The following is a 15,245-nucleotide window of genomic DNA, read 5'->3' on the forward strand; positions in this document are numbered from 1 at the left end:
GGTCATCGTTGTCTCTAATTGGGGATCATATTTAAGTAGTTGTTTTTCCCACTTGTGTTTGTGGGAGATTATTTTGAGTTAGTGCATGTTGCACCGCTTCGTCACGGTTTGTTGGTTTGTTTATAGTTTATTGTATGTCTTGCATAGTTTCACATTAAAATAAAAGATGTGGAACGATACCCACGCTGCGCTTTGGTCTCCTTCCTACGACAAACATGCTTAACCATGAAGCTGCTAAAAACTCTGGGCTTAAAATGGTACAGGTCACACATATGTAGGAGTTATAATAATGCTCTTGTGGATGTACAGGCCCGGCAAGGAGACACTCTACAGGAACACATTGCGCACTCTGACTCCTCAGGGGAGGGCCGCAGCCTGACAAAGGCTGACAGAGAGTAGGTACCATCGTTGTTTTTATGGTGACTGTAGTAAGTGATATTCTCCAGCTACTCAGGCCGTTGACCACTACTGGTCTCCTTGAATAGGTCAATCTCCATGTCCCGGGGGTAAAACTGCTCTGTGGTCAAGAATACACGGGGAGGCTCTGAGGGTGAAACACGAAAGACGGGCAATATTATGGAGAGGTTAGTGAGGTATCATTTAATAGCGTCTGTCGTGGGATTATGTGAAGTTGTGAACCTTTACGTATACTTCCGCAAGTAAAGTACTGTACTCTTTTGTACAGCTCGATTTATGATTGAGAAATCGTTTGAAATCACTTCCTGATTTGACTGAATTGAAAACTGAATTGACACCAACACAGTGAATTACCCCCCTCACACCCCCAGAGATCCCACCCATGACATGCAGGGCAATGTCCAGGCTACCACTGAGTAGGGGTACGTGGATGGAACACACCTACGTCCCCTCACTGCTCACACTGGTAACGGGCACAGTCAGTGAGGCGTCACCCCTGGCAATGCCCTTTCCTGCCACCCCGCTGCCCTCTGTCTGCCCTGAGCTGCTGGAGTAGCTGAACAGATTGGTTCGGTACCCGCCGTGCCGCTGTAGATACCACTCCACTGTGAGGTGAGGGGCCTTGTGGTCCACGGCAAACTGACAGTGCAGGATCGGCTCCTTCTGCAGGCCCACCTGCACTGACGGAGAGCGGGTCATAAGCACCATAACAGCTACACAGAGACAGGGGCTACAGGGAGAGTGTGGGGAAGGTAAGGGCAATGGGGGGAGGTACACAGACAGATCTTAGGTTGGACCACTGGCAGACATAACTGTATCAAATGAGACACCCATAGTATGAGTAGGGCCAGAAGTTGTTCCTGACCACAAACTGACCAGGAAAAACTGGGCCATAATTCTGTGTACCAGTAGACACATAAGAGTGCACTGTAAGAATACATGTTACATTACAGTATGTGTGCCGGTATTTGTACGAAAGCCCACAATACAAACAAAATCTATTGGTCTGCACCATACCTGAAGTGCATAGCTTTTCTTTAACTCTGATGGTGTGCCAGATGTGGAAGTCTGGCTGGTAGGTGAACATGGTCGTGGTGGGGGGTGACTCTGAGGAAGGAGGTGATGGTGAAGAGACTTGCATTGTGCCACAGTGTGCAAGTGAACCAGATGTCGTGCTCCTTTCCTGCCAGGCTGGGTCAACGCACACGGCTCATCCTTTTGCTATACCTGTGGATTTCACACTGCAGCCGATGAACCGGACCATCCACAAACGTCCTCATATCCACCTTAGATGTTGAGTGAGACACATCTGGCTTAAAATTCCGAACCACCACCAGTGCAAGATGAGATTTAAAGCTGCAATATGTAACTTGTTGGGCGACCTGACCAAATGCATATAGAAATATGAGTTATAGATCTGTCAATCTTATTGAAAGCAATAAAAAGGGGTAGATCTGTTTTATGCATGCTATTTCTATGCTTCCCGTTAAGGTTATTTTTGCTTCTTTTACTTTCGGTTTTGTACACCAGCTTCAAACAGTTGAAAATACTATATTTTTGGTTAATGAAAATATATTTCACAGCAGTTTAGATGGTACATTATTCTCTACACTATACATTGTTTGTTTTGTCACAAACTGAAATTAGGCAAAATATTAGCATTTTAGCAACAGGAAATGCCAGAGTGATTTCTGCATATTGCACCTTTAACTTGTAGATTTTTTTTGATTGAAAAGCCAGAGCCATATAATCATATTAATGGCTCTGGGTAAACCCTAATGCAAAAAAATTAAAAACAGTGTGATAGGTAGGTAAACCCAATTCATGAAAAGAAAACTGGGTAAACTGAGTTTACCCTCCATTACAAAACTCTGTCTCCTGAGTTGCCAAACTGCACCACAGCATCTCTGTAGATGCCTTTAGTTTCAATGTGTCCCTCAGCATTTGTCCATACATTCTCATCCGTCAGTTGACAGGGCAGCCATTGCACCTGTAGGAATCCCAGCAAGCCTGGACACAAGGGTGTGAAAACAGACAGGGATGAATGTTAGCCTTAATGGTGAAAAAAAAATAAAAAAAATAATAATAACAGAAAATATGTAAATAATTTACCTGCATCTGGAGTTAAACAGAGGAGTGAAGAGTTTCATGTTTCAGAAATGTCAGATATCACTTCTCTCTCACTTCAACTGAAACAAGTTCAACTTGTTTTATAAGTTGAAGAAGAACTTTCACTTTACTTTCTATGATCACACTTTTGTGATTGTGCAGATTGGCTGTAAAAAGTTGTGTGTGTCAACTGTAGGGGTGCCCATGTTGCTGGGGATCGGAAGTGTCTTGTGCGAGAGAGGTAGGTTAGGTGACCAGTCAGAGTAGTGCAGAAGGTCTCATATGCTGAGGTAGTAAGGAAAGCAGAGGAGGATGGGTCAAGGGTGAGGGATCCTGAGAGGATCCCTGTGAGTGGTAGATCTGTTCCAGCACAGAGGGATAGGCTAATGAGTGATATATGCTTCAGTAAGGTTGGCTTCTTAGCGTTCAGAGCAATGGTTATCAACTGTACTGCAGAAATGGAACTTAAATCACAGAAAATAGATGTTGTGGTGGCAGCTGCAGATAAGTACTTGGGTGTATGAAATTTGACTTCAAAAGAGTTCCTGGCTGTGTTGAGTGGTGGTGCCCCATCTCCTCAGGCCGTTGGCATGGTGCAGGAGAAGATATTGTCAAAGTAGTGGAACGAGGTAGTGTGTTTTTGATGAGTGTAGGGTTAGATGGAAGGGTGTTTTTTTTATTTCCTCTTTTCCCATTTTGTATCAAAGTATAATGGATTTATACTATAGTCCAGTTGGGGGCGGTAATGCAACAAATTGGATGCCAACCTCCTCCGTTAAATCCCACCTAAGAAGAATAAAGTGTTTTCTGATGACGACACACTGTGCGACAACGAAAAAGCTACATGTGGAATGGCCAGACTGACAGGGAATATTTTGGCAATTTTGTTAGGTTCTTAGATGGTACTTTTCGATTAAAAACAATAGTTAGCTAATGTGTGTGTGAAGTATTATATGCATGAGGTTGGTAAGCTTTACTTTCCCGTAGTACGTGCGTATATTTGAACACTAGCTAGCAGTTACAACCAGGCAGCATAGTCGAAGACACTCGGCATTCAGTTTACAACAGAAGAAAAAATACACGTCAAATGTCCAGCGACACTGTCAAAGATTTGACACCGTCCCGGGAGAACAATGTTGCCACTGAAAATAAGGATGCGCATATCGGTAATAACGGAGGAACAGAGATTCTCTCAAAAAACCAGAGGAAGAAGCTTTTGAGGCACCAGAAATGGGAGGAGGAAAGGAACCTTCGCAAGTAAGTAACGTTAGCTAGTTTTCCTGGAAACCCGATGTTGAATTGCATTGAAGTCTACATCGGGCAGAAATGTGCTTTTGAATCAGAAAAGTTTCCTCTCACGACCTCTACAAGCCAGAATCTTTAATACAATTCAATTGTTACTTACCGGTTGTCTGTGCGGTTGATGCTTTTGCAATGTGAGACAATATATCCACAGGAAAGTACAATTAAATCAACTTTTCAAAGGTTTCTATCTCCGGAAGCATGCGTACAAGATTAAAATACAAATGCATGCACGCCACGCATTTATACCTCAGAGATGCATACTTGCTGAGCTCCTGCACATGTTTACATGGTTCTGCTCATGCTTCAGTAGATAGAAATCTGAATTCACTACCAGCGCTTTGATAAAGTGATTTATTTATACTTTCCTGTGGATATATTGTCCCACATTCCTACTGTCAAAAGGACCAATAGTTGTAACAACTGGTAGAGTATGTTTTAAATTTCATTTAATTCAACATACTGGCTTGTAGAGGTTGAGAGAGGAAACTTTATTGATCCTAACACTCATTTGTGCCGATGTAGAATTCAATGCAATTCAACATCGGGTTTCCAGGCAAGTAGCTAGTTAACTAGCTAGGTATACTGTGTTTTACATTAGTGATGTTTTACATTTAAACTGCCCCCTGTATTCACTTAGGCTACTTCTTAGTGATTATGGGCATACTGGGCAATAATTAACTCAACGGTATGACATCATCATACTACTTCCTGCTTACAAACAACAACAACAACAACAACAACATAATTCAAATCTACCAAGATTGCCACTATTGACTTATGGCAAGTTGTACCTTGAAGAATGCCCACATGACAAATTGTAATGTTGTTGATATCCTGAAGCAGAAAGCACCATTTTGTGTATGATGATCATGTTGTGTATTGTCTTACCTTTTAAAGTTCCATTTGACTAACTTTGTATATGGTGTGTGCTTCACAGGCAGAAGCGGAAGGAGAAGAGGCAGAAGAGGAGCCTTGAGAGGAAGACCCAGGGGGAGGAGGGTGGGGAGTTTGTGGCTGGCCGGAAGCGTTTGAGGAAAGAGGTGAAGCCCAGCAGCCCCCTGAGACTGGTGATAGACTGCAGCTTCGACAACCTCATGATGTTTAAGGTAGCTAGACTGTCAGGGCACCCGTGGTCAGTAGGGCACAACGTTGTGGAATGTTCAGATGTAAATATATTGTGTAGAACAAACATTCATCTCAGACATGTAGAGTAACGAATCACGGCAGTTCTATTCATGGCATTTCTATCTGACTGCAACGTTCCATGTACATAGAAGATGGCACAGTATTGAATCCCGTGTTTCATGCTTTATGTATTGTTTCCCCTGTGAAGGATGTTAGGAAGCTCCATAAGCAAATCCAGAGATGCTATGCAGTGAACAGGCGAGCGGTGCACCCTGTTCAGGTGAGTCTACCTGCCCCACAGGACCCCTTGCATCATCATCATCCGTTGCAGAATCATCCATCAACCACCACTGAACTCAAGTGATTCAAGACTCATTCATCTTAGTGCTGTATTTTCTCTCTTTTCATCTCCCAGTTTTTTCTAACCAGCCTTGGTGGACAGCTGAAGCAAAACATGGATAAGACCGATGAAGGATGGGTTAACTGGAAGGTGAGTGTACCCTGTCTGTTAGTTTGGATACGCACTGCCAATGCATGTTGAAATTACTAATGGAAATAGTTAGGGGGGTGTTTTTCAGAGATGCACTGCGCATGTTGTACTGCGCATGTTACACTGTGTTTGAGAAGATAGGAAATGACTTGAGGGGTATGCATACATATGGGGAGTAATGTCTCATGGGGGTTTCCATATTTAAAGCTCTGGCGAAAGGTAGGCAAGACTTTTGTCTGGTGGAACAAGTGGTGCAGCAGTCTAAGCCACTGCATCTCAGTGCTAGAGGAGCCACTATAGACCCTGGTTCGATTCCAGGTTGTATCACAACCGGCCGTGATTGGGAGTCCCATAGGGTGGCACACAATTGGCCTAGAGTCGTCCGGGTTAGGGTTTGGCCGGGGTAGGCCGTCATTGTAAATAAATAAGAATTTATTCTTAACTGACTTGCCTAGTTTAAAAAAAGGTTAAATAAAATAAAAAATAGATTTTTGGAGCTGTGTGCAATTGGATACATTCACAAGTCAACACCTCTCCCAAACACTTGCCAACGCTTTCCATCAGATGCCAACCATATTACCCATTAAATACCCCACTACTTAGGGATGCAATCTGAGTGGTTTAAGACGGCTGTAAGTGAAGAAGGAAGAGTAATATGTCATTAGGCCGTGGGTGTTATGTAGGTTAGGAGGTTAGGAGGCGGCAGCTTACATTAACACCTGGTACCTTTTTGTTTGTGTGTGTGTGTCCGTCTTGGGCAGGATATAACGGTGAAAGCAGAGGCGTACCACGAAGTGGTGGCCAAGGAGCAGCTGGTGTACCTGACCTCTGACTCTCCCAACGTTCTGACGGAGCTGGACGATACCAAGGCCTACGTCATCGGAGGCCTGGTGGATCACAACCACCACAAGGTCAGGACTACAGAATGACCTAGAACATTTAGAAGATTAATTTATGGTCTATTAAGTATTTTTTTTAACTCAACATGTTGTGTATGTTAAGCAGCAAGTCAAGACAACCAATTCCAAATCGACCCCCTACCCCTAGACACTTCACCTAGATCTGAGCCATTGAAATGGGAGCCCTCGTCAGGTCCCATTTATGTCAGTCGTTGGTGAGCGTTATGTTTGACCTTTTACCTTGTCCTGTAGGGTATCACCTTTGAGCGGGCTCAGGAGCTGGGGATCGACCACGCACAGCTCCCACTGAACAGCTTCGTCAAAATGAACAGCCGCAAAGTGCTGGCGGTCAACCACGGTGAGGAACTATCCTAATGATTTACACCTCAAGATAAGAAACCACCTCCATTTACCGTAGCCTGTTCATGTAGTGTGTAGCATTGACAGACTTATGAAATTTGAATAAAAACATGAGTGGTATGTGATAAGGGTTTTTAATATTCAATTCTTAATGTATAACTGTGTTTGTGTGTGCATGTTCCCTGCCACAGTGTTTGAGATCATGCTGGTGTACTTGGAGAAGAGGGACTGGCAGGAGGCCTTCTTCACCGTCCTGCCTCTAAGGAAAGGGGCCATTCCCTTGGGCCAAGAGGGACCAGCGACGGAAGAGAATGTGGAAGAGGAGGATTCTGACAGAGACTCAGACACAGCAGAGACAGTCATACAGAACACCACGAACACACAGGACCAACAGGAGGGAGGACAGGACACACTGCAGTTGAAAGAGGCTCCCAAAGAGCAGACTGCAGCATAGCCCCAAATGCTACCATGTTCTTCTGGGTCTTAATATGAATTGTTATCTGTTGCAAAATGGTTGATTTAGTGAATTGCGGGTTTGAGTTCTTTTTGATTGCAAAATTATAGTAATTTTTAGTCAGTGTTATGTTATCAGATTTCTGTTGATTTATGCTTTTTTATGGAAAATATTTGACTTGGAGTGCATATATTAAGTGAACAAGTCACACATTTGCAGATCTATGTTATACCTTTTGACCTGTTATTAGTGCTTTGTAGCAAGTCTAATGCTTTTCATTAAATTAAAACATGTTGACTTACACAGACTGGTATTACTGGTATAAATTGGGTCTCTGTAGGAAAAATAACCTACATACATCTATGTGCAATTAAAGTTGCCTGGTACATTTAGCACCGGAGCACTATATGTAATGGGTAATTCTGCAGGAGAATCACTGCACTGCACATTTGGACCTACTGCCTCTTGTGGCCAAGGAAAGATGATACACCTAAAATAATCTGGTTGAAACCGTAAATGTCAAACGCCATGGATGACGCTGACCTGTGCTGCTTCTGCTTGCTAAATATACATGGCTTGATAAACTACATTAGCAGCTAGCTAACATCAAATGAATAGAAAAGCAATGAAAGTGGTAGTTTAATTACAGCTCAGGGTGGTAAGAACGTTTTGTTAATTCAACTAGCTAGCTAATGTACCTGCTTCCCAGTAGTTTACTTTTGTGAAGAGCGTCGTTTACAGTGTTGTATCGTTTACGTTATCTACCCGGAAACTAGCCCATTCAACTAGCACTTCCATTTATCACTAATGCCTTCGGTTCTCTTGAGCAACCTGGAAAATAAAATAAACTGTCTCTGTTGCAAAACATGCATATCTAGCAAGTTTGTACGTTTTCATGCAGGATATGCATAACAATAATGACATTGGCGATATACGGTACTTGTGGGATCCATCCACAGTGTTTGATTTTACCGGACTTCATCGTTTTGATTTGCAGTAATTGTGTAGCCTTGAGTACTGTACTGACACTACTGCCTCTGCCTTGAGGCCAGGGCTTTTATGGCACAGATGGCCATCATCATTGGAGAGTTATGATATAAGCAGGGGCGAAAATCTGATATCAACTTTGGAGGGGACAATTACATTACATTTTCTCAAGAGCAATGCCTGAGGGGGACACCAAAAGTAGTGCTGTAACACATAGCCTACGTTTAATATGGTAAATGTATATTGAGGAACCAAAGAAATAAGGTGTTTGCCGTACTCATAACTACCGGTACCCAAAACTACACAACTAATCACAACAGCAATACCATTGCCTTTAACAAATCTTAGTTCAGTCACCAGTTTAAGTTGAGAGTGGGGGTATCCATGGCATTTTCCAATTATGTTCCTATTTTACAAGTTAAAAAAATTGAGAACCTTTCATAATGTTGCCAAACAAAGACTCAACAAACTTACCTGAGACTCCCTGTCTCTGCCAGTCTGTCCCTGCATATCTGTCCCCAACTCTGCTGTCTGTGTGCCATCTGTTGCCTGCTCTGCCTAATGACATCATTGTGAAACATTTCCATTAGCATTTCACTTCTTTCTTATGAACATTTTATCAACTAGTCTGAGATATTAGGCTACTAGGGTTCTTACTTTGCGTTTTGGTGTACTGAAAAATACTCTGATGTCCGTCTTTTTTCTGCCATTTTTCTACCTGGTTGGCTACACACACACAGTATGTAGGTTATTTACAGTAGGAGATGGGCTTCTATCATCTTATCTTCTATCATTCTATATGGGCTTCGATCTAAAAGGTAGCTAGCAAATGTGAAACGGATTGCAGTGACAAGAGTTGACAGCTGTATGAGTTCACCATTTACACAACATATGCTGCAACCTTTTGTAATTTTAATCGTTTGTTTCATATTGGCTGGCTTCTAACAATAGCTGAATTTGCAAAGCTAGCGAGCACCAATTCAGTGGTGTTTGCTATAATCTTTGCTACCCGGGTTAAATAAAGGTGAAATAAAATATATAAATAAAAGTTCCCTTGCAACAATTTAGCTTTTGCAACGAGACCATTAAATATATTTAAAACAATGGTAGAAGAGAGTGTAGTTCTGTTCAGTTTATCGCTAACCTTATCACAGGGACTTTGAAGCACTAACTTACATGCATGCTGATCTTGGAATAAATTGACGATAGCAAAGATTCCATCTTTGACGACGCCACATAAATGGAATAGGTACTAGCTAGCTTAATAGTTAATATTTGTGCGCTAGCTCTGCATATTCAGCTAGTGTGTGTGCGCGATTGACTGGATTAACCTCACGTCAGTTACGTGCATTGAGTGCCTTTCAGACAGTAGATACGACCTCTACGTTACCTAGCAAGCTAAGGAACTGGCAGTGGATCAAACCATTGTGAGGCAAAGGGTGGGGGGGGTCGCAATCTTTTGAAACTTAAAAACGCGCTATTAAGTGTCTATAATCAGCACAATTGCTTTCATTGCGTATTATTAATATTATTTAAATTACATAGTTATGTTTCAGTGATATATTGGGGGGGACAAATCATATTTTTCCCAGGATGGGGGGGTCGTGTCCCCCCGTCCCCCCCGGGATTTCCGCCCCTGGGTATAAGCCCCAATTTGGTTGGATCTTCCTTTTCAATTGCTACATTATCAATGGGGAACATACATCCTAACTGCTTGCAAAGCTGATGGCATGACACCATAACCAGTTATTAAATATAATGATGCATTTCAGGTATCATGCCCTGGTGTGCATTTGCCAGCCAAGGATGACATCTACCTCAGTGGGTGCTTCATGAGCCAATACCACAAGTTGGAGTGTCTCCCCCCCTGTCTTCCCACTCCTGTTTCAAGAGAAGATGAGATTTGAGAAGGTGGCTCAATGTGACACGTCTCCTGATTATTCTAAACCAAGGGTGGCCAACCAACTCTTCTGGAGAGCTATCAGGTGTGCATGCTTTTGTTCCAGCCAAGCTTTTGCACAGTAGATACTAGAATACACAGCTGTTCATCAGCAGACTTGATTTGCTGACTCCGGTGGGTTTGAGCAGGGCTGGAACAAAAGCCTGTATACCTTGTAGCTCTCTTGGATGCCAGGAGGTTTGGCGCCATGCAGTTGTCCCATACACTGGTAACAGAGAAATCCTAGAATGTGTATGAACAAGATTTTCTAAATGAGATTTGTTCAGTTTCTCTTCCCATTCAGGTGTTCCACTATGCTGTTGGCCCAGGAGATGTTGCAGAGGTGCTGGAGAGTAAGTTCTATTTTATATACCTCTGCCTGTAGACAAGCCTATTTGATACCTTTTTCTACTACGATGTTAGATATTGTATGCTCATATTCAACTGCTATTTGTTAGCTTATTTTTCCCTAGGTGAAACCGTCAACGTTGAATTGGTACAGTTGATTCCTCCAGGTGCTGTAATTTGTCTTCTAAATGTTAAGAAGTGACTTTGGTCCAACAATTGGCTAAGTGTTTAACATGATGGCAACGTGGTAGCCTAATAGACAATAAGCAAGTTGATCATACGCCATTTACAAGTGCAAACATTTTAGTATACTCTATGACCCCAGCAAGAATTGAACCCATGGCCCTTGCATTGTGAGCCCCATATTCCTACCGATTGACCACTGTATGCTTTGCTGCAGTGGGGAAGGCACTGGCCTTCTTTGAGGAGCTTCCTATTCCCAGAACCCAAACTGCTTCCTTCCTTCTCTGGATTGGTCAGAAATGTTCTCATGACACAGTCCATTAGCTTCCCTGTAATTAGGAGATTTTTACATCACAGAGTTTACACCATCACCATGGCTATAGGTTATAGTCCTGCTACAGTGAGATGTGTAAGACAAGGATGTTTCACTGGACAATAATTGATAGGTCACAGTAGGAAAATACAGAGACAGCGTACATGTACTGAAAGGACACAATTTATGTTGACGCATTAAGCTGCTCTTCTAACTAGTGGATCGGGCCACTATCCATTCAAGTCATCCACTCTTTCATCTTCCCTAGGGTATTGCTCCAAGGTTAGAGTTCTCCACCAGAACAACATCAGCGAGTGCTCTGTGAACGCCAAGGTCAACAACACCCATCTCAGTTCTCCAACGGTAATGTTTTCACTACACCATCAGCACTTCTATCACTCTCCGTAGACTTTATTGGCCCCTACCCTAGCACGAGGTGTCTCTGGTCCAAGGTAGGAGCTGTATGCCTATGTGCAGAATATCATTTTAACCACTTATTCCCATTGGACCAAGGACCAAGATTGAAAACACTGAGCACAGAGGAGGCTGGTGGGACGAGCTGTAGGAGGACAGGGTCATTGTAATGGCTGGAATAAATGAGATGGAGTCAAACATGCGGCTTCCATAATAGTTTGCTCTTTTCTTGTCTTCGTTCATTTGTTCACAGAGGATGGTGGTGCCAAAGGAACACACTAAAAGGTCTCGAAATGGGTATTGAGGAGGAGATTGGGACAGTGCCCGATGGGCACCAGCAATGCCCAGGTTGTGCTCCCTCTCCCCCGTATAAAGCCAGCCAGATGGACGGTTGTCATGGAAACATGGGTCGACTGGCACAGCTCAGTTTGGGGTCAAGCTGGGATATAGATGAGGAGTTTTGACCTTGCCGTGTTAGTATATTTAACTTCTAGTGGTGTGAGTTGTCATGGTGACAAATGAAAGTATGACTTCTGCTATGTCATACCAGCGAGCCAGCGACAAGCCAGTGGGCTCAAGTGATAGTTGTATTGATGTGTGTTCATGTTATTTTATTTGGTTTGTGTGCGCTTGTGGGTGGGTGTGCGCACATGCAGTTATGTGTTTGTGTGTGCGTGTGGCATTACAGCCAGCAGGTGGCAGAGAATAGCTCACTGTTATTTGTAGTGATGAGGAATATTCCCAGATGTGTCTTTTATCCACGGCCCTGCTCAGTCATGTAGCAATGATTTCCTGTACTGGGCATAACATGCTTTTATTGAGATGATGACATTGTTGATAAAGGAAATAGGACATTGAACTCAACTAATAAGGTAAGATTAGATAGTACTTTATCAATCCCCTAAAGGTGAATTTTGATTGCACAAGCCAATACATACTACAACAACAATAATTAGACAATAACAACAAAGGACATGGAGACAGTAAAAGCAGCACATCATCAATTCATGTAAAAGACTAGTGTCTACTTTTGGACACCAGTTCCAAATAAAACAAAACCCTTTATTCCGTTTGGCAAATGATAGGGTTATTTCAGGCTTTGGACTCCCAACTCAATCAATTTGGTTCATGCCTGTCATTTTATGTATACCCCTTCAAGTGACGTGTTACCTCACTTTATTGTATTAGACTTTATTGTGTTTTTTGCTGTGTTCTCCTCCTGTCCCTAGAAGAGGGACCCTTGGCTCGGTACTGGCAACTCCCCCACACATCATCTCTTCCCTGTCATGGCCAGACACACCCTGACCAACGGCTCCTCTCCTCGTCTCCCACGGTCCCCGTCCTCTGACACAGACAATCTCCTGGACTACCCCCCCAGGTCCAAGCCAGCAATGTTCCCTGGCTAACACCCCTACACCCACACCCATCCCTTCCATGCTTTGACGGTCCTACATGGAAAGCTTGAGCCAAAATGGTTATGTCTAGCCTATTTGACTTAACTTGACGTAAGCCCTTGACTCCTATAAGGAGCCATTGACAAAGGTCCTCCATGTCACTTGGTTCAGGGCACGTTTTTACCAGGAGGCACCAGTTGAGGCCTGGCCTGACCCTGTCCTGATTGTTATTTCGATTTCTATGGACAGGTTACGCCCAAGTTCCCAGGGCACATGGGAGGAGGTACATCGCCGCGTCCGAGGACTCCCTATCACCCCAAGAGCAGTGCACAGACTCTCCCATGTGAGTAACACACACACCACTATCATCTGCAGTGGGTGGATGGGAATGCATAACAGTAATCACAACAGAAATTGACCCCAAATGTACCCTGACAAGATTGTAACTTCAATTTGACCTAGTTACATTCTCAACAGCTGAAACCTTTAGAGGCTACTTTTTTCTGTCAGCTTCATTGAGCTTGCCTGGCGCAATGGAACCAATAGCATAGTTGTAAACCGGCAAACCCCGCCCATCTGGCACGCCGGGCAGGCTAGAACAAACATATAGCCTAGTATTTGAACCCAGGTCTGCAGTCATGCCTGATCCCTACACTTTGTTATAAAGCCAATGTTTTGACAATGTCATAACTTGCCTCATCCTCTGGTCACATCACACTAATTTAATTAAAAGTATTAGCAATTAGCCACCGTAGAGTTTGGTATGTATGGGAGGATACACCAGATAGAAATGATCATGGGGGGACCTTGAACTCCAGCAGAAAGACAAAAATCTCCCCTCAACCTTTCCTTTTCTCTCCTCTTTCCCTTTATCTGTCTCTGTCCTCTGTCTCTGTCTCTTCTTTCTCTTTGGCTGTTGTGTTTTTCTACAAAGATTGACAATGACATAGGTGTTAGCAAGATTGACAATGACATAGTTGTTAGCAAGATTGACAATGACATAGGTGTTGGCAAGATTGACAGTAACAAGTGTTGGCAAGATATCACAAACAGATATGGGATTAAGCTAGTGATGTGGTGTGAACCCAGTGCTGATGTGATATTGACCACTGCCTTATGATATATGTAATGTATTGTCATAAACAGTAACATTTTAATGATACCATTCTCCTACAGTAGGAACTCACTTGGTGAAGTCCACAGGACTGAAAATGAACAAATTCAACAACCATGTCTCTGTCACTAACAAATACAGTCATGGGTGGAACTCTGCTTCCAATTCTGAAGTCTTTATAAATGCTTACATAAGTGCATGTGGCAATAAAGACTTGTAAATATTATTGTAATGTCCTTAACCCAACACTGAGTGACCTTGTCAAGAGATGCGGATGTCTTGGTGTAATGGTTAAATAAATGAGGTGTTATTGCATAACACCATTGGTGCAAACTACATACACTTCCTAGTGTTAAAAATACTATATGAGGTGTTATTGCATAACACTGAAAGTGTTCATTCCCTAACACTTACAAAGTGTAATAGCGTCAGCACTAAGCACAATGTTAATTTAACACTCAAAAGTGTGGACCTGTATAGACACTGGCCCAGTGTCAAATTGAATGCTGTCGGTGTTGATTTAACACTGGATAATTTGCTGTATAGGGTAAGCTTTTATGATAATTGAATGATTTGAGTGCCCAAATTATGGCACATGTAGATTGTTGCTGGCCCTGCCATCAACTGATTTCTGGCTACGCAACTGCAGCTAAGGTCACTTTTCGTGAATGTTGAAGCATTTTTGTAATAAAAAAAAAAGCACATAAAAAGCTTCATAATTCATAAAGGTCATGTTAACTGACTGATATTATCTCATAGAACAAAACGTATAAGATCTCCTAAGCCTGTGTTAACCTCAGACCTTATTTTCTGCGTTCATCCCAAAACCTTATTCTTTCCACATTCATTTTCCCGATTAGGAATGGCTGAATGTACCAGAGGTAACTCATTTCTGTTATTTAGGACTACAAGTTGGCGAGCTCTATAGCCGTCGAGGTGACTATATACACTGACCGGCTGCTTCAGGAACATTGGGATCTGGCTCTATTCCATCACCATACCTTTGTAGTGGGGTATTATTATTTGATATATGTATGTTATATTTACATCACGTGTGACTCTGAATAAGACTAAGCAGTTAGCCCATTAAATTAACTATCTGACTCCATAAGATAAATAGCAATATGTAAGAACACTATAGTTGAGTTACAGTAATCGGCAATCAAGAAATGTCTCAGAAATGGAATTCTAAATACAAGTGTATTTCATTTATTTGTTAAATTAATGGATTCACATACAAGGCATAAAGATTAAGTTACAAAGCATTAACAAGCATTACAAGGCATTATTCCAAGCATATAGATCCTAAGGTTAACTTACAAGACATGAACAAAGAAATGCCTACTAGGCAAGAGACCTAGAAGCCTAGGAAATGAGAATTGATCATACAACCT

The 15,245-nt window shown here is 42.5% G+C and overlaps 1 protein-coding gene and 1 pseudogene across 1 annotated transcript; one reads left to right on the forward strand and one right to left on the reverse strand.

The window, feature by feature from the left end:
* Window positions 1-446: 446 nt before the first annotated feature.
* On the reverse strand, window positions 447-2,535 carry LOC123728662 (tapasin-related protein-like; annotated as a pseudogene).
* An 800-nt stretch (window positions 2,536-3,335) lies between these two features.
* trmt10a (tRNA methyltransferase 10A) lies at window positions 3,336-7,466 on the forward strand. Its single transcript, XM_014155793.3, has 7 exons — window positions 3,336-3,783; window positions 4,769-4,937; window positions 5,165-5,236; window positions 5,372-5,446; window positions 6,208-6,357; window positions 6,598-6,703; window positions 6,897-7,466. The coding sequence occupies exons 1-7, from the start codon at window positions 3,614-3,616 to the stop codon at window positions 7,157-7,159; spliced, it is 1,005 nt and encodes a 334-aa protein (XP_014011268.1). The 5' UTR covers window positions 3,336-3,613; the 3' UTR covers window positions 7,160-7,466.
* Window positions 7,467-15,245: the final 7,779 nt, after the last annotated feature.

The sequence above is a fragment of the Salmo salar genome, chromosome 18, assembly GCF_965601325.2.
Source record: "Salmo salar chromosome 18, fSalSal1, whole genome shotgun sequence".
In the NCBI taxonomy this organism is placed as follows: domain Eukaryota; kingdom Metazoa; phylum Chordata; class Actinopteri; order Salmoniformes; family Salmonidae; genus Salmo; species Salmo salar.

What these genes read in the sequence shown, in the direction of transcription:
- trmt10a (XM_014155793.3), top strand. Translation starts at nt 3,614, where the DNA reads ATGTCCAGCGACACTGTCAAAGATTTGACACCGTCCCGGGAGAACAAT. An exon ending in GAGGAAAGGAACCTTCGCAA is followed by an intron (nt 3,784 to 4,768) that starts GTAAGTAACGTT and finishes TGTGCTTCACAG; the next exon opens with GCAGAAGCGGAAGGAGAAGA. An exon ending in ACAACCTCATGATGTTTAAG is followed by an intron (nt 4,938 to 5,164) that starts GTAGCTAGACTG and finishes TCCCCTGTGAAG; the next exon opens with GATGTTAGGAAGCTCCATAA.